Here is a 20,602-nt window from a genome sequence, read left to right as displayed (position 1 = left end):
ACTCACACATTTTCTTCCTGAAACATCTGAGAACTGCAGTTATGATACCTCTTGCCAGTAAATACTTCAATGTATATTTCCTATATGCAAAAATACTCTCCTATATAACTACACTACAACTATCAAAAGCAGGAAATTATCAATGATACAGATTATGTAAATTACAGCAAAATTTGACCAACTCTCCCACTAATGCCTTTAACAGTATAAAATAAAGGTGATAAAAGATATAAGCCCAATTTTCCCAGAAGCTCTCCAAACTCCAAACAGGATAAATACAAAGAAACCTAGAACTAAGCACATCACAGAAATACTGATGACAATCTGAAACAGGGAGAAAAATCTTAAGAGCACACAAAAGGAAAAACAACTCATTACATTGAAAGGAGCAGCAATAAGATTGACAGCCTTGCATTGTCCAAGAAGTGGTGAAGTTTAATAATCATAAACTCTAATAAATCAATAATTTATTGCCTATTCAGTAGGATAGTAAGGACAAAATCCTGACCAAAAAGGATTCAAAAGAAAAGGCTGACTAAGAAAAGACATAGTGAATATAAAACAAAACAAAAAACCTCTTTTTGAGTTTTGTCATAAAGGAGAACAAAGAAAGAAATGAACAGAAGAGATTTTTAAGATGAGTGACAGTATATCATATTTTCATGCTGATGAGACTGATCCAGTAGAGAAAGAAATTGTGTCATATTGGGAAAGCGAGAATAATCATAGGAGCTAAATCCCTGAGTGACAGGAATTAGGTTTCCATACACGAATGAACTGACCAACAAATCCAAACTACCAGGAAAACAAAGACTGCTCTCTCGTATTCTAATACTCTGTAATGAGAGGGTAACCCAAAATTTTGCGTCCAGAATTTCTAAATTTTTTTTTTTTGCAACTTGAGCCACTTTATTTTTTTTCTGGTTTTTATCTTTAAATTTTTTTATTTCAGCATATTATGGGGGTACAAATGTTTAGGTTACATGTATTGTCCTTGCTCCACGAGAGTCAGACCTTCAAGTGTGCCCATCCCCCAGACGGTGCACACTGCACCATTAGGTGTTTTTTTGTTTTTTTTTTTTTTGAGACAGAGTCTCACTTTTGTTGCCCAGGCTAGAGTGCCGTGGCGTCAGCCTCACTCACAGCAACCTCGAACTCCTGGGCTCAAGCGATCCTCCTGCCTCACTCAGCCTCCCGAGTAGGGGGACTACAGGTATGCGCCACTATGCCCGGCTAATTTTTTCTATATATATTAGTTGGCCAATTAATTTCTTTCTATTCATAGTAGAGATAGGGCCTCGCTCTTGCTCAGGCTGGTTTTGAACTCCTGACCTTAAGCAATCCACCCGCCTCAGCCTCCCAGAGTGCTAGGATTACAGGCGTGAGCCACCGCACCCGGCCCCCATTAGGTCTTGACTATACCCATCCCTTCCGCCCCCTCCCATCTGCCTGACACCCAGTGAATGTTATTACTATATATGCACTTAAATGTTGATCAGTTCATACCAATTAGATGGAGAGTACATGTGGTGCTTGTATTTCCATTCTTGGTATACTTCACTTAGTAAAATGGGTTCCAGCTCTATCAAGGGGTGCTAGAGCACCATTGTTTTTTATGGCTGAGTAGAACTCCATGGTATACATATACCACATTTTATTAATCCACTCAGGTATTGATGGGCACTTGGGTTGTTTCCACTTCTTTGCAATTGTGAATTGCTATAAACATTTGAGTGCAGCTGTCTTTTTTATAGAATGTCTTTTGTTCTTTTGGGTAGATGCCCAGTAATGGGATTGCTGGATCAAATGGTAGTTCTACTTGTAGCTCTTTGAGGTTATTTCCATATTATTTCCACAGGGGTTGTACTAGTTTGCAGTCTCACCAGCAGTTGTAGGAATGTTCCTATCTCTCCGCATTCACGCCAGCATTTATTGTTTTGGGACTTTTTGATAAAGGTCATTCTCACTGGAGATAAGTGATATCTCATTGTGGTTTTCATTTGTATTTCCCTGATGATTAGGGATACTGAGCATTTTTTCATATGTTTGTTGGCCATTATTCTGTCTTCTTTTGAGAAGTTTCTGTTCATGTCCTTTGCCCACTTTTTGATAGGGTTGTTTGATTTTTTTCTTGCTGATTTTCCTAAGTTCTATACAGATTCTAGTTACCAGCCCTTTATGGGATATGTAACATGCAAATATTTTCTCCCATTCTGTAGGTTGTCTGTTTGCTCTCATTATAGTTTCCTTGGCTATGCAGAAGCTTTTTAATTTGATCAGGTCCCATTTATTTATTTTTGTTGTTGCTGTGATTGCCTTTGGGGTATTCTTCATAAATTCTTTGCCTAGGCCAATATGTAGAAAAGTTTTTCCAACATTTTCTTCTAGAATTCTTATAGTTTCACGCCTTAGGTTTAAATCTGTTATCCACCGAGAGTTGATTTTTGTGAGAGCTGAAAGGTATGGATCCTATTTCAGTCTTCTACATGTGGCTATCCAGTTTTCCCAGTACCATTTATTGAATAAGGATTATTTTCCCCAGTGTATGTTTTTTTGTTTGTTTGTTTGTTTGTTGGGACAGAGTCTCACTTTGTTGCTCAGGCTAGAGTGAGTGCCGTGGCGTCAGCCTAGCTCACAGCAACCTCAAACTCCTGGGCTCAAGCAGTCCTCCTGCCTCAGCCTCCCGAGTAGCTGGGACTACAGGCATGTGCCACCATGCCCAGCTAATTTTTTCTATATATATATTAGTTGGCCAATTAATTTCTTTCTACTTATAGTAGAGACGGGGTCTCGCTCTTGTTCAGGCTGGTTTCGAACTCCTGACCTCGAGCTACCCGCCCGCCTTGGCCTCCCAGAGTGCTAGGATTACAGGAATAAGCCACCGCGCTCGGCCCCCAGTGTATGTTTTTGTCTGCTTTGTCAATGATCAAATGGCTATATGAGGATGGTTTTATATCTGGATTCTCGGCTCTAATTCGTTGGTGTATGTTTCTGTTCTTGTGCCAGTACCATGCTGTTTTAGTTACTATAGCCTTGTAGCATAGCTTGAAGTCTGGTAAATTGATGCCACCCAATTTGGTCTTTTTACTTAAGATTGCTTTTGCTATACGGGGTCTTCTCTGGTCCCATACAAAGCGTAGGATTATTTTTTTCTAGATCTGTGAAAATTGATGTTGGTATTTTAATAGGGATTCGTTGAATCTGCAGATCACTTGGGTACTATAGACATTTTAACAATGTTAATTCTGCCAACCCATGAGCATGGTATGGTTTTCCACCTGTTTATATGCTCTGCTGTTTCCTTCCTCAGTGTTTTGGAGTTCTTCCTATAGAGGTCTTTTACCTCCTTAATTAAATATAATCCTAGGTATTTTATTTTCTTTGTTGCTATTGTGAAGGGTTTTGAGTCTTTGATTTGGTTCTCAGTTTGACTGCTGTTGGTATACAGGAATGATACTGATTTCTGTACACTGATTTTGCAACCTGAGACTTTGCTGAATTTGTTAATCAATTCCAGTACTCTCGTGGCAGAATCTTTGGGGTTTTCTGGGTATAAGATCATATCATCAGCAAAGACCAACAGTTTGAACTCTTCTGCCCCCATCTGGATGCCCTTGATTTCCATCTCTTGTCTGGCTAGGACTTCCGGTACTATGTTGAATAGAAGTGGCGATAAAAGGCAATGTTGTCTGGTTCCAGTCCTAAGTGGGAATGCTTTCAATTTTTCCCCATTCAGTATGATGTTGGCTGTCAGTCTGTCATATATGGCTTGTATCATTTTTAGGTGTACCTTGTCTATGCCTACTTTGTTAAGCGTCCTTATCATAAAAGGGTGTTGAATTTTGTCAAATCCTTTTTATGCGTCTATTGAGAAGATCATATGGTCTTTGTTTTTGCTTCTATTTATGTAATGAATTACATTTATAGATTTGAGTATGCTGAACCATCCCTGCATCTCTGGGATGAAGCCCACTTGGTCATGATGGATTATTTTTTTGATAGGCACCTAAATTTGGTTTGCTAGGATTTTGTTGAGAATTTTTCCATCTATATTCATAAGGGATATTGGTCTATAGTTTTCTTTTTTTGTTACGTCCTTTCCAGGTTTTGGTATCAGGGTGATGTTGGCTTCATAAAATGTGTTGGGGGGATTCCTTCCTTCTCGATGTTGTGGAATAATTTCCTCGGCATAGGCACCAGTTAGTTCTTCTTTGTAGGTCTGGTAAATTTCAGGTGTGAAATGTCTGGTCTGTGACTTTTCTTTTTAGGAAGGTTTTTTATTGCTGTTTCAATTTCAGTCCTTGATATTGGTCTGTTCAGGAACTTCTAACTTTAACATCAACACCTGTGCTTTCATTTCTTCATTCCTCTGACTTTAACCTAGGATATCCATGTGTCATCTACTTACCTGTCTAAGCTTTCACTAAAACTCATTAGTCTGTGACCACCATCCTAGCTCCATTCAGTGCCTTCTAAATTTACAAAATTCTTTTTTTTAAGAATTTTATATATATATATATATATATATATATATATATATATATATATATGTCAGCATATTATGGGGGTACAAATGTTTAACATAATTCTTGAATCATCTCTTCTCTATTCATTCCCATACTTTCCAATTAATATAACACCATAAAACCTCTTGCTTTAGCTTAAGCACATCTTCCAAAAAGTAGTAGTCAATTCTAACTTACATTGACATCTACCATTTAGGTTACCTAAGCATTGTTTCAACCAAGAGTATCACTATTTCTCCCAAACCAAATGAACACATTTAAATAGATAGCCTATGTTCAGCTGTATTTGAGATAATTCCCTTATGCAATCACAGAAAATCCAGAGTCTTCATTAAGTAATGAGTTTCCAAGAACTAAAATAATCACAAGACAGCAATGCTGTAGTAATGCTAGATAAGAAAACTTCACATCTAATATTCTTTACTTCTATAAACATTTCAGTTCTACCATAAATTTTATCAAGTTAGTTCTTTTGTACTTAGTAAACATACATAGACATACATTCAAAGAAAAAGCCATCAGCTCAAGACTTTTGTTTTTATTCTTAGTTCCAATACTTTACATGCAAAAACATTCTAACTACTCACATTACTACATTTGACTGAAAAACATTTCTCATTTTAAAACACAGATGCTTTCTGAACTATATGCTGAATGGACTCCTTTCAGTAAAAATTCATAAATTCTAATCATTTTTAGTAATCTAATTTTATAAAAATGTCAGTAATAACTTTTAAAAAATAGCTTTAAATATTTTAATCTAAGTATCAGGGTTCAAAATGCAATATATGATTCTGAGATACTTCATAACATTATAGATATCTTTTTAAAATACTATCTTTACATAAATTCTTTTCTTACAGGAGTCTTCAATAAAATATGTGTATTTACATCCAAAGTCACAGTGTGCCATCTAGTGCTATATGGAGATTTTACAGAGGCTTGTTCAAATACTTAATGTTTCAATTAAAAGCATGAAGGTCAGTCTTGAGTGAAAGATTTTTTATGTTCAAATCTTACAGTATATAATTTAAGAAAGCAAGTGTTCAGAATGTTTACCAAAGATACTAGTTATTTTAAGACTTGCTCTTAGATTAGGAAATGAAAGTTTTCTCTCTCTTAGGTTAAAAAATGTAAATAACTTCTATTTTAACAACTTTTCTCATAAGCTTGAAATGGTCATAAATAATATTTACTAAATTTTTGTTTGTGCGGGTCTCCTTTACACAAGTTCTTCAAAATCCATTCATATAGTACTACTGCTTGCCCATAAGATGAAATTCCCATATCTTTTTTTAAATGTTTTTTCAGCTTTCTGAATAATTCAATAAAGAACCTTTCTCTTAAATTTTGGGAAGTATGAAGACAAGATTATCAGTCAGTGAATACATTAGAATTCTAAAATAGTAACATTTGCATATATTTTTTATAAACCATGAAACTTACTTGAGAAATCATGTAATTGGTACGATTTCCCTAACATTACAGAATGATGAGCTGGAATCTTGTTCAGTAATTTATGATAACCTCGTCAGTTCTTACTGATATTTCATACCTTAAAACCATAGATGAACTAAGGCCGGCTAAACTATTATAAAGGGGAAAAAAGTTAACTTCTATCTTGTATGAGCTACTCTGTTTTAGAGTCTCTATTATAGCTAACTAGCCTATACCCTAAATAATACATTGAAGCTTACCAATTCTATCTCTTAAATATACTTCAAAAATATAAATTCACTACCACCACCCTAGTCTGAGCCATCATCATCTCAAGCCCAAAATTACTAGAATAGCCTCTGTGACAAAGACTACCATGTGTACACCAAAACCACTTTTTTCTCCTGTCACAAAGCTAGACAACACTTCCCAGTCTTCTTGCAGGTAGATGGCCATGTGACTAAGTTATAGGGGGAAAAGGGCTTATTTAAAAAAATTTTTTAAAGTCTCCTGTATCATCATCTATGCTCTCTCTCTTTTTCTCACTTCCCCAACTTGCAGACCAGATGCAGAGGATCCAGCAAGCCCAACACTCTCTATAGACTGATGGAATCAAAAGATGGAAGTAGATTTGGTCCCAGAATCACAAAGCAGAAGGTCACATGCTGAATATCTGTACTATACTATTAAGTGAACAGGAAATATACTTCTAATCTGTTGGTTCCCCTTCTGATTATGAAGGACTAGGTAATTCAGACCAACCATCCAGTTGAGAAAAATTTTAAAAGCTGAACAAAAATTTGTTTTTAATATTTTAGGAGCACCAGAAAAAAGTGGAATAAGTAACCAATTACAGGGCCGAGACTTGGGAAAAACAAAAACCTAGAGAGGTAAATCCAGAAATCAGGACTGCTTTTCCCTCACAGACACCTGAAAATTCCAAGAGAGGCAGCCAAGGCAGAGAAGCTGAGCACAATTTGACAGACAAAAAAGTATGGAGACAAATTTGTCCAAGGCCACCCCAGGCTTTAGGTTAGGACCCAGAAAAGCATGATCCAGGAGTCAGGGTGAACCAGAAATAGAGTAGCCCTAACAATCAATGGAGCCAGTTTTGAATTCTCTCAGTCCCTGACTGGATTAGAATAAACTGCAACTGCTGGTACCCCTAGCCATCTGCCAGAAACAAAGGTAAATCTTCTAGGGAAGTTATTATCATTTTAGGCATCAAATTATCTGTTCAATTATTCACAGATAAGGTCCTACACCCAATCAAAAATTATCAGGCTTACTAGAAAATAAGTCAAATGACTAAAAACCAAGAAAAATTACAGAAAATAAGTCTATATTCATACATGATCAAAATAATAGAATAATCAAAGATTTTAAGGTAACTCTAATATGACCTAGAAAATGAAAAGATTAAAATTTTCTGTAGAACTAGAAACCCAGAAAGGATCAAAGAGAAATCATAAAATTGGAAAATAAAAAATAAAAAAACTGAAATTAAGAACTAATGAATGAGTTTAACAAGAAATCAGTAAATTAGACTAGATTAAAATATCCAGAATGAAAACAGAAAATAAAAAATAGAAAGAACACAAAAGACATAAGAAATACCATGTTTCCCCGAAAATAAGACAGGGTCTTATATTTATTTTTCCTCAAGAAGACACCCTAGGGCTTATTTTCAGGGGATGTGTTATTTTTTTTAAGTATGGTACAACAATCTACATTTATTCAAATATAGTTAAGTCGTCTTCTTCTGGAACATCATCATAACTCTCCAAACCCTGAACTCCATCCTGAATTTCTTGCGACTCTATTTCCTTTAGAACCATTGGCCACAATCTCTCATGCAGAGCAACACAGCTCTCGTGGGGCAGATGAGAAGGGCCGCTTATCTTCTATACTGCTCTGCGCAATGAAATGCACGGGTTGTGCAGATACGCCACGTAGCCACGCCCATCACTAGGTCTTATTTTCAGGGTAGGGCTTATATTGTGCAAATGCTTAGAAATCCTGCTAGGGCTTATTTTATGGGTAGGTCTTCTTTTCAGGGAAATACAGTAGCTGGGCATGGTGGCACAGGCTTATAGTCCCAGCTACTGGGGAGGCTGAGGCAAGAGGACTGCTTGAGCCCAGGAGGTCAAGGTTGCAGTACATCACTGCACTCCAGCCTGGGAAATAGAGTAAAACTCTGTCCCTCAATAAAAATTTTAAAAAATTAGCCAGGAATGGTGGCACACGCCTATAGTCCTAACTACTAGGGAGGCTGAGGCAGGAAGCCTGCTTGAGCCCACAAGTTGGAGGTTATAGTGAGCTATGATGGTACCACTGCACTCTAGCCTGGGCAATAGAGGAAGACTTTGTCTCTAAATTAATGAAAAATAGAAGGAAGGAAGAAAAGAGGGAAGCTGAAAAACTAAGGTTTACCTTTAAGGTAGCTTGATCACTTACCATCATTCTTTAATTCTCTTCTGTACTAAGAAGATCATTTACCACATAATTCCATGGGGTGTGACTCCTATAATAAAAAATATATATACTCTTAATCATAACATTATCAGAAAATCATATTTATTCATAAAAAGATACAAATCTCATCCCCACATGTTTGTATTAAACGACAACAAAATTTGCTTTTATATATTGCCTGTTTGGATATGATACAGCTTGATTTAAATATTCCATGCTGAGTAATATCTCAATGCCCTCCAAAAAATAAAAATAAAATGGAAGAGAAACTGTAAATTACATGAAAAGTCTAGGATATTCTAACCCAGAGGCTTCAAAATTTTTTTAATACAATCCATAAACACACACACATACACAATTTATATCTTGACCCAGTTCACACACATATTTAACTGAAACAAAAGTTTCATAAAGTAATATTTACTCCTATTGTGTGAGATATACTTTAATATTTCCTTCTCTCTTCTATTTCATTTTTTAAATGCTGTTTTCACTGAATTGACTCACTAGTGAGTCCCAACTCAGTATGGAAAACACTGTACAACTTAAGAATTTTCATAAACTGAGATTTTATCATACTATCTAAATTACCAATTACGTAAGACTACATAGAACTGATCCTATCTTTTGGGGAACCTATTTGATGTGGCCAAACTTTTACTCAAAGAAATCCAAGCAGAAAAACTAGATAGACACAAAGAGACAGCAAAATTGCTAGAAAAAAAGTGACCTAACTCTGTAAGAAGAGGCAACTGAACAAAGAAAAGAAAGCAGCAACTGTAACCAAACCTCCTTCTGGAACAAGAACCTAGGTCATTTATCCTTAGTCAAGTAAATTTGTTCCTTTAAAATGTAGCACCTCAAATGTAAACATATGTCCACACAAAAAACGTATACACAAATTTTCATAGCAGTATCACTCATAGTAGCCAAAAACTAGCAACAACCCAAATGTCCATCAATTGATGAATGGATAAATAAAATATGGTATATCCATAAATGGAATATTATTCAGCCATAAAAGAAAATAAAGTGAAAGCATTATGCTAAGTGAAAGATGCCAATTATAAAAGAACACATATTGTATGATTCCTTTAATGTAAAATGTCCAGAATAGTCAAATCCATAGTGTCAGAAAATAGATTAGTGGTTTCCTAAGGCTAAGGTGTTAGGGGAAAATGACAGTGACTAGTAATGAGTAACAGGGTTTCTTCTGGAAGTAAAGAAAATGTTCTAAAATTTGTCATGGTGACGGTTGCACAAGTCTGTGAATATATTAAAAACCATTTTAAAATGTGGGAATTGTATGGTATACGGAATTATATTATATTAGTGAAGCTGTTATATTTTTTAAATGCAGTGCCTCTGCTCACAAACCTCCAATGCCTCTCCATCTCACTCAGAGTAAAAGCCATAGTCCTCATAGTAGCCTACCATGCCCTAAATTTCCTAGCTCTACACCCCTCTTCTCCCCAGCATTCATTCCACATCAGTCACACTGGCCTCTTTATGTTTCCCAACATGCCAGACACATTCCAGCCTCAGGGCTTTACACCTGTTGGACACACACACCCATCTCTAACACTAATGATTCACCTTTGTGCAAATGTCACTTTCTCAATGAGTCTTTCCCAAGTAACCTATTTAAAATCATAACTCTCCCAAACAAACAAAAGCTGTGGGAATTCATCACCAGACAAAGTACACTTTAAGTCAAAAACTGTCACAACAAGCCAGGCCCGGTGACATGTGCCAGTAGTCATAGCTACTAGGGAGGCTGAGGAAGGAGGATCCTTTGAGCCCAGGAGTTTGAGGCCAGCATAACAAGACCTATCTCTTTAAAAAAAACAAATAAATAACAACTATCACAACAAAGAAGGTCATTATATAATGCTAAAGGTGCAATTCATCAAGAGGATATAACAATTGTAAATACAAATATACTCAATAGTGGCACACCTAAATATATAGAATATTCACAGCAATGAAGGGAAAATAGACAGCAATACAACAATAGTAGGGGATTTCAATACTCTACTTTCAACAAGGGATAGATTTATCCACACAGAAAATCAACAAGGAAACAGTGCATTTGAACATGACTATAGACCAAATGGATCTAAAAAAACATGCAGAACATTGCATCCAACAGCAGCAGAATATACGTGATTTTCAAACACACATAGAACATTCTCTAGGATAGAGCATATGCTAGGCCACAAAACAAGCCTTAAATTCAAGAAAATTAAAATGATATCAAATATCTTTTCTGACCATAATGGTATCAAATTAGGTATCAATAACAGGAGGAAAACTGGAAAATTCACAAATATATGGAAATTAAACAACATACTCTGGGCCAAAGAAAAAATCAAAACAGAAACCAAAAAGTATCTTGAGACAAATGAAAATGGAAACAACATAGCAAAACTTATAAGATGCATCAAAAGCAGTTCTAAGAGGAAAGTTTATAGTGATAAAAGTCTACATTAAGAAAGAAGAAAAACCTCAGCCCAGTGCAGTACCATGTGCCTATAATTCTAGCTACCAGGGAGGCTGAGGCAGGAGCCTGGGGGTTCAAGGTTGAAGTGTGCAATACTCACACCTATGCATAGCCACAGCCTAGGCAGTGTAGCAAGACTTCATCCCTTCAAAAAAAGAAGAAAAAAGGATGGAAGAAAGAAAAGAGAAAAAAAGACTTTGAATAAACAACTTAACTTTACACCTCAAGGAACAAGAAAAAAACAAATTAAACCCAAAGTCAGCAGAAGGAAGGAAATTATAAAGAACAGAGCAGAAATCAATGAAATAGAGACTAGAAAAACAACAGAAAAGATCAATTAATCCAAGAGTTAGTTTTTCAAAAAAATAATTTGAAACTGAATAACCTGTAGCTAGACTAAGAAAAAAGAGATGACTCAAATAAACAAAATTATAAATGAAAAAGGAAACATTACAAGTGATACCACAGAAATACAATCATAAAAGACTACTGCGAACAATTATATGCCAACAAATAACTTAAGAAAAAACAGATAAATTCCTAGAAACATACAACCTACCAACACTGAATCATAAAGAAATACAAAATATGACCAGATCAAGAAGAAGTAAGATGACTGAATTAGTAATCAAAAAGCTCTCAACAAAGAGCTCAGAACACTATGGCTTCACTAGTGAATTCTACCAAACATTTAAAGAAGAATTAATGCCAATCCTTCCCAAACTCTTCCCAAAAATAGAAGAAGAGGGAATCTTTCCAAATTCATTCTACAAGGCCAGAATTGCCCTAACTCCAAAGTCAGACATGGACACAAGAAAAGAAAGTTATCGGCCAAAATCCCTGATGAACATAGACTAAAAAATCCTCAAGCAAATACTAGCAAACCAAATTCAACAGCATATTAAGAGGATCATATAACATGATCAAATAGAAATTATCCCTGGGATGCAAGAATGTTCTACATATGCAAGTCAATAAAATGTGATACACCACATTAACAGAATAAAGTATAAAAATCATATCTCAATAGACGCAAAAAGGCATCTAACAAAATTTAACATCCTTCATGATAAACACTCTAAATAAATTAGGTATATAAGGAACATACCTCGGCATAATAGCGGTCATATGTAACAAGCCCACAGCTAACATCATACTCAACAGTGAAAAGCTAAAGCTATTCCTCTAAGATTAGGAACAAGGCAAGAACACCCACTCTCACCAATTCTATTCAATATGATATTGGAAGTCCTAGCAAGAGCAATTAGTCAAATAAAAAGTATCAAAATTGGAAAGAAAAAGAAGTAAAATTGTCTCTGCAAATGATATGATCCCGTATGTAGGAAACTCTACCAAAAAACTGTTAGAACTAATAAATAATTCAGTAAAGTTGCAGGATACAAAAATCAACATACAAAAACTAGTAGCATATCTATATAATAACAAGTTATCTGAAAAAGAAATCAAGAAAATAATCCTATTTTCAATAGCATCAAAAATGATAAAATACTTGGGGAAAATCTAATCAAGGACGTGAAAGATCTGTACACTGAAAACTATAAAACACTGATGAAAAAAACTGAAGACAGGAGGCGGCGGAGCAAGATGGCAGACGAATAACACCGCCAGACAGAGGGTCTCTGCAGAAAAGACCGATTCTAGCAGAAACTAGAGGAAAGAAGCAAGAAGACGAGCATACAGCGGACAAGGGCCGGAAGGAGGGGTACCTGAGACCCCGGGAGACTCCACGGGAGGAGGCTGCGGAGGAGAACTGGAGGCTGAGACCACCGGAGCAGCCCGGAGAACAGCGGCAAGGGTAGGTGGAATTGCTGTTTCCCCTCCCCTGCATTCGGGACTGCTGGTGGGCTCCCCAGCGGGTGGAAAGACCTGCGGACATCAGCCCAGAGACTGCCGCCGCCTGCCAACGGTGAGCCTGTAGCAGACGTGGCACCAGGTTCCCAACTTCCTCCGGGCACCTCCGTGTGCACGGACCCGAGCCACGCGGCAGGCGCCATATTGCCTCCTCCTCCCCTCCCCCGACCCTACCCGCGGCTGCCCAGAGAGACAATACAGCCACCAGCCAGAGGCACCTCCAGGGAACGGGACCTTCCCGTTTGGGACCCCGCCCGCCCTCCCAGGTGCTGCTGGCACCGTGTTCCCAGGAAAACGGTGCCGACTCAGAGGCTGAGAGACATAGACCCAGCTTGGGCTCCCTGTGGGGGAATTAGGACCGGAAATCCTCTCCCTGGTGGGAATACAGTTTGAACTCTGGGACCCAGAGGTCGGACCTGCAGACCAGATCCCCTGCACCGAGGGCTAGCATTGCCCGAGGCACAGAAGGGTTATACGTGAACAGCCTACTGAGGGCTGTGTGCCTCCAGGGGCGGATCGGCGCCCTAGAGGGCAACCCTCCTCCCAGGAGGAGGCCGTGCGCCCAACCCAGGTGGCGTTCCTGTGCAGGGAACCTCCCCGCCGGCACCACAGTCCGGGGAGGCCTGGTGGCTTGTGGTCTGGCCTGCTGGCAGAGGCCCAGGAGTAGCTGCAGAGTTGGGGAGGGTGGAAAGAAGCGAGGCCTGCTGCAGACTGCGGGTCTCAGACAGCCCCACCCCCACACCCAGACTTTCTGGCTGAGCGGGACCATTCCAGCCCCACCCTGACAGCTTTCCCTGGAAGCTGAGAACAGAACTTTGACCCCTGCTAACGGCCTGAGGGCAGGCTTATCCAACCCAGCTCCGCCCAGAACGAGAGCTGATAACAGGACTCAAAATCAATACCATAGCCTGTTCCTCCAAGCAAACGCCACCTACTGACAGGGACGGCATCATGCACAGCCTTGCCACGGCACCCACTGACTCAATATACAGGGAGTGGTCCAATTTCACCCACAGGCACCACCTAACGCCTCAAACTAAACAAGGTGTGTGAATACCCAAACAATAACCTAAGGAAAGAAACAACAACTGATCGACATGGGAAGAAATCAGCGAAAGAACTCAGGAAATATGAAGAACCAAACGGAAAACACACCCCCAAGGAGGAGCACCAGCCCCCTAGAAACGGACACCGACCAAAATCAGGCAACCAATATGACAGAAAAGGAATTTCATATGTGGATCATAAGAACACTCACCCAGCTGCAACAACAACTCAATAACCAACACCAAGAAAACACAAAAAAACTCCAAGAAATGGAACAAAGGTTCAACAAAGAGATTGACACAGTGAAGAAAACTTTAACCGAAGTCCTGGAGATGAAGAATCAACTCAGAGAACTACAAAATACTGTGGAAAGTCTCAAGAACAGGGTAGATCAAGCAGAAGAAAGAATCTCAGAGCTTGAAGATAACACCCTCCAATTAAATAAATCAGTCACAGAAATACAGCAGAGAAACAAGAGAAAAGACCAAAGCCTACAAGAGCTGTGGGATTATGTGAAAAAACCTAACGTGAGGGTCATAGGTTTAGCCGAAGGGGAGGAAGACAACACTCAAGGGCTGGACAAGCTTTTTGAAGATATAATAGAGGGAAATTTCCCAGGCCTTGCTCAAAATCTCGATATACAAGTTCAAGAAGCCCAGAGGACCCCTGGGAGATTCAATGCAAACAGGAAGACATCACGTCATGCAGTCATCAGACTGACCAAAGTATCAACTAAAGAGGCCCTTCTAAGAGCTGTAAGACAAAAGAAGCAAGTGACATACAAGGGAAAGCCAATTCGAATAACATCAGACTTCTCTAATGAGACTTTACAAGCAAGGAGAGATTGGGGCCCCATTCTCACTCTTTTGAAACAAAACAATGCCCAGCCTAGAATATTATTCCCTGTAAAACTAAGCTTCATATATGAAGGAGAAATAAAAACATTCTCAGACAAGCAAAGGCTCAGAGAATTCACCAAGACGAGACCAGCCCTACAAGAAGTACTTAAAACAGCGTTATGCACGGAACATCATAATAATAATCCACGGATATAAAAACAACCAAAACCCAAAGATATTAAAGGCCAGATATTACAATGGCTCAAGACAGAAATCATAGCAACAACATCCAACCCAACAGAATGATCAGTAATCTACCTTACCTATCAGTTGTCTCAATAAATGTGAATGGCTTAAACTGTCCACTCAAGAGACATAGGCTGGCTGAATGGATAAGAAAATACAGGCCAAGTATATGCTGTCTTCAGGAAACACATTTAACCTGCAAGGATGCACATAGACTAAAAATAAAAGGGTGGAGATCAATATTCCAAGCAAATAGAAGCCAAAAGAAGGCTGGTGTGGCAGTTCTAATTTCAGACGATTTAGTTTTTAAACCAACAAAAGTAGTAAAAGACAAAGAGGGTCATTATATAATGGTGAAGGGCACAGTCCAACAAGAAGAGATAACAATTTTAAATATATATGCACCCAACTTAGGTGCACCCAGATTCATAAAGCAAACCTTACTGGAGCTAAGCAAATGGATTAATAGCAACTCGATAATCGCCGGGGATTTCAACACCCCACTGACGGCACGAGACAGATCCTCCAAACAGAAAATTAATAAAGAAATAATGGACTTACTGACACAGGAAGAGTTCTTAAAAAAAAAAAAAAGAAATAATGGACTTAAACAAAACTCTAGAACAATTGGGTCTGACAGACATCTACAGAACATTCTACCCAAAATCCACTGAATATACGTTCTTCTCATCAGCTCACGGGACATTCTCTAAGATTGACCATATCCTAGGACACAAAGAAAATCTCAAGAAATTTAAAAAAATAGAAATCATACCATGTACCTTCTCAGATCACAGTGGAATAAAACTAGAAATCAACCCTAACAGAAACTCACATTTCTACACAAAAACGTGGAAATTAAACAACCTCCTACTAAATGATTACTTCGTAAATGAAGAAATCAAGACGGAAATAAAAAACTTCTATGAAGAAAACGACAATGGAGAGACAAGTTATCAACTCCTCTGGGACACAGCTAAAGCAGTTCTGAGAGGAAAGTTTATCTCCATAAATGCCTATAACCAAAAGGCAAGAAGATCACAAATAGACAATCTAATGAAACGACTCAAAGAGCTGGAAAAAGAAGAACAGACCAACCCCAAACCCAGCAGAAGAAGCGAAATCAACAAGATCAAATCAGAACTAAACGAAATTGAAAACAGGAAAGCTATTCAGGAGATTAATAAAACAAAAAGTTGGTTCTTTGAAAAAATAAACAAGATTGACATGCCATTGGCTAAGCTAACGAAAAGCAGAAAAGAGAAATCTCTAATAAGCTCCATCAGGAATAAAAAAGGAGATATCACAACTGATCCCAAAGAGATACAAGATACAATTTATGAATACTACAAAAATCTTTATGCACACAAACTGGAAAATGTGGAGGAAATGGACAAATTTCTAGAAACACACAGCCTCCCTAGGCTCAACCAGGAAGAAATAGATTCCCTGAACAGACCAATCTCAACAGCTGAAATAGAAACAGCAATTAAAAATCTCCCTAAAAAGAAAAGTCCCGGTCCAGATGGCTTCACACCTGAATTTTACCATACTTACAAAGAAGAACTAGTACCTATCTTGCAGAAACTATTCCACAACATCGAGAAGAACGGAAACCTCCCCGACACCTTTTATGAAGCGAATATTACTCTGATACAAAAACCAGGAAAGGATGCAACAAAAAAAGAAAACTACAGACCAATATCCCTAATGAATATAGATGCAAAAATTTTCAACAAAATCTTAGCTAACCGAATCCAGACACTTATCAAAAAAATAATCCACCATGACCAAGTGGGCTTCATCCCAGGGATGCAGGGATGGTTCAACATACGTAAATCTATAAATGCAATTCACCACATCAACAGAAGCAAAAACAAAGACCACATGATTCTTTCAATAGATGCAGAAAAAGCTTTTGACAAAATTCAACACCCTTTCATGATACGAACACTTAAGAAAATAGGCATAGAAGGGACATACCTAAAAATGATACAAGCCATATATGACAGACCCATAGCCAACATCATACTGAATGGGAAAAAATTGAAAGCATTCCCACTTAGAACTGGAACCAGACAAGGCTGCCCACTATCTCCACTTCTGTTCAACATAGTGTTGGAAGTCTTGGCTACAGCAATCAGACAGGAAAATGGAATCAAAGGTATCCAAATAGGGGCAGAAGAGATCAAACTTTCACTGTTTACTGATGATATGATATTGTATCTAGAAAACCCCAAAGATTCAACCAAGAAACTCCTGGAACTGATTAATGAATTTAGTAAAGTCTCAGGATACAAAATTAATACACAGAAATCAGAAGCATTCATATACGCCAACAGCAATCTAATTGAGAACCAAATCAAAGACTCAATTCCCTTCACAATAGCAACAAAGAAATTAAAGTACCTAGGAATATATTTAACCAAAGAGGTAAAAGACCTCTACAGGGAGAACTATGAAACACTGAGGAAGGAAATAGCAGAGGATGTAAACAGATGGAAATCCATACCATGCTCGTGGATCGGCAGACTCAATATCATCAAAATGTCTATACTACCCAAACTGATCTACAGATTCAATGCAATACCGATTAAAATCCCATCAGCATTCTTCACAGATATAGAAAAAATAATTTTACGCTTCGTATGGAACCAAAGAAGACCCCGAATATCAAGAGCAATTCTAGGCAACAAAAACAAAATGGGAGGCATTAAATATGCCAGATATCAAACTATACTACAAAGCTGTAGTAATTAAAACAATATGGTATTGGCACAAAAACAGGAATATTGACCAGTGGAACAGATGTGAGAATTGATATAAAACCATCCTCATATAGCCATGTCATCTTTGACAAAGCAGACAAAAACATACCCTGGGGAAAAGAATCCCTCTTCAATAAATGGTGCTGGGAAAACTGGATAGCCACCTGTAGAAGGCTAAAACAGGACCCACACTTTTCACCTCTCACAAAAACCAACTCACGCTGGATAACAGACTTAAACCTAAGATATGAAACTATTAGAACTCTAGAGGAAAAAGTTGGAAACACTCTCCTAGACATCGGCCTGGGCAAAGAGTTTATGAAGAAGTCCCCAAAGGCAATCACAGCAGCAACAAAAATAAATAAATGGGACATGATCAAACTACAAAGCTTCTGCACAGCCAAAGAAATAGTCATGAAAGTAAACAGACAACCTACAGAATGGGAGAAAATTTTTGCCTCCTATGCATCCGATAAGGGACTGATAACTAGAATATACTTAGAACTCACGAAAATTAGGAAGAAAAAATCAAATAACCCCATTAAAAAGTGGGCAAAGGACTTGAACAGAAATTTTTCTAAAGAAGACAGAAGAATGGCCAACAAACATATGAAGAAATGCTCAACATCTCTAATCATCAGGGAAATGCAAATCAAAACCACAATGAGATATCACTTAACCCCAGTGAGAATGGCCTTTATCAAAAAATCTCCAAACAATAAATGCTGGCGTGGTTGCGGAGAGAGAGGAACACTCCTACACTGCTGGTGGGACTGCAAACTAGTTCAACCTCTGTGGAAAGCAATATGGAGATACCTTAAAGCGATACAAGTGAATCTACCATTTGATCCAGCAATCCCATTGCTGGGCATCTACCCAAATGATCCAGTGACACTCTACAAAAAAGACACCTGCACTTGAATGTTTATAGCAGCACAATTCATAATTGCAAGGCTGTGGAAACAGCCCAAGTGCCCATCAGTCAAAGAATGGATTAATAAAATGTGGTATATGTACACCATGGAGTACTATTCAGCTCTAAGAAACAATGGTGATATAGCACACCTTATATTTTCCTGGTTAGAGCTGGAACCCATACTACTAAGTGAAGTATCCCAAGAATGGAAAAACAAGCACCAGATATATTCTCCAGCAAACTGGTATTAACTGAGTAGCACCTAAGTGGACACATAGGTGCTACAGTAATAGGGTATTGGGCAGGTGGGAGGGGGGAGGGGGGCGGGTACATACATACATAGTGAGTGAGATGTGCACCATCTGGGGGATGGTCATGATGGAGACTCAGACTTTTGGGGGGAGGGGGGGAAATGGGCATTTATTGAAACCTTAAAATCTGTACCCCCATAATATGCCAAAATAAAAAAAATAATTAAAAAATAATAATAATAATTAATAAACAGAGTACCAAAAAAAAAAAAAACTGAAGACAACACAAATAAACAAGAAGATACCCCACGTTGACAAACTGGAAGACTCTACCAGCCGTCCTCAAACTATGGCCCGGGGACCACATGCGGGTGTTTTTGCCCATTTATTTTTTTTACTTCAAAATAAGATATGTGCAGTATGCATAGAAATTTGTTCATAGTTTTTTTTAAACTATAGTCTGGCCCTCCAACCATCTGAGGGACAGTGAACTGGCCCCATGTTTAAAGAGTTTTAGGACCCCTGCTTTACACTGTTAAACTATCCATACTGCCCAAAAAGATCTACACATTCAATGTAATCCCTATCAAAATTCTAATGATGTTTTTCACAGAAAAAGAAAAAAACAAACTCAAAATTTGTATGGAGGCACAGAAGACCCAGAATAGCCAAAGAACCTTAAGCAAAAAGAACAAAACTGGAGGCATGATTTCAAGATAAACTACAAAGATATAGTAATCCAAAAACGTCACACTGGCATTAAAACAAAGAGACCAATAGAACAGAACAGAAAGCCCAGAAATAAATCCATGCACTTACAGTCAACTCATCTACAACAAAACTGCCAGAAACACATAATAGGGGAAAAATAGTCTCTTCAATAAATGGTGCTGGGAAAACTGGATATTCATATGCAGAAGAATGAAATTGGATGCTTATCTCACACCATATACAAGAATGAACTCAAATGGAGTAAAGACTTACACATTAGACCTAAAACTCTAAGACTAGTAGAAGAAAACATAGGGGAAAAGCTTCTTCACATTGGTCTGGGCAATGTTTTAGGGGGGCTATGACTCCAAAAGCACAGGCAACAAAAGCAAAAATAGATGAATGGGATTAAATCAAACTACAAAGCTTCTGCATAGCAAAGGAAACAACAGAGTAAAGAATGTATGGAATAGGAGAAAATATCTATAAACTGTACCTCTAATAAGGGGTTAGTTAATACTCAAAGTATATAAGGAATTCAAGCAACTCAATAGCAAGAAAACAAATAATCCAATTTAAAAATGAGCAAAGGACCTGAAGAGAGATTTCTCAAAGGAAGACATATAAATGGTCAACAAGTATATAAAAATATGCTCAATATCATTAATCATCAAGGAAATGCAAATTAAAACCACAATGAGATATCAACTCACACCTGTTAGGCTATTATGAAAGAGACAAAAGATATTAAGTGTTAGTGAGTGACATGGTAAAAAGAGAACCCCTGCACACTGTTGGTGGGAGTGCAAATTAGTACAGCCATGATAGAAAACAGTATGGAGGTTCTTCAAAACATTAAAAATAGAACAATCATACAATCCAGCAATCCCGCTTCTGGGTATATAACCAAATGAAATGAAATCAGCATGTGGAAGAAATATCTGCACTCTCATGTTCACTGCAGCATTATTCACACTAGATAAGATATGGAATCAACCTAAGTGTTCATCA

At 37.9% G+C, this 20,602-nt stretch overlaps 1 protein-coding gene across 8 annotated transcripts in view; it reads right to left on the bottom strand.

Moving 5' to 3' along the window:
• The window catches only part of SCAPER (S-phase cyclin A associated protein in the ER), a 503,757-nt gene that overhangs the window by 471,128 nt on the left and 12,027 nt on the right, over positions 1–20,602 (bottom strand). For 6 of the 8 annotated variants that reach the window (XM_012739362.2, XM_012739365.2, XM_012739364.3 and 3 more), the window contains one exon: positions 8,421–8,487. In XM_012739362.2, coding sequence (XP_012594816.1) covers positions 8,421–8,426 — 6 coding nt within the window. In that variant the 5' untranslated portion in view covers positions 8,427–8,487. Of the gene's footprint in view, positions 1–8,420; positions 8,490–20,602 lie in introns of those variants that run through there. The other 2 variants (XM_076004580.1, XM_076004581.1) reach the window with 2 other exon arrangements.

This window comes from Microcebus murinus, chromosome 6, assembly GCF_040939455.1.
Source record: "Microcebus murinus isolate Inina chromosome 6, M.murinus_Inina_mat1.0, whole genome shotgun sequence".
NCBI lineage: Eukaryota > Metazoa > Chordata > Mammalia > Primates > Cheirogaleidae > Microcebus > Microcebus murinus.
The sequence above is the reverse complement of the archived record's forward strand: the minus strand, read 5'-3'. Positions and strand labels throughout refer to the sequence as shown.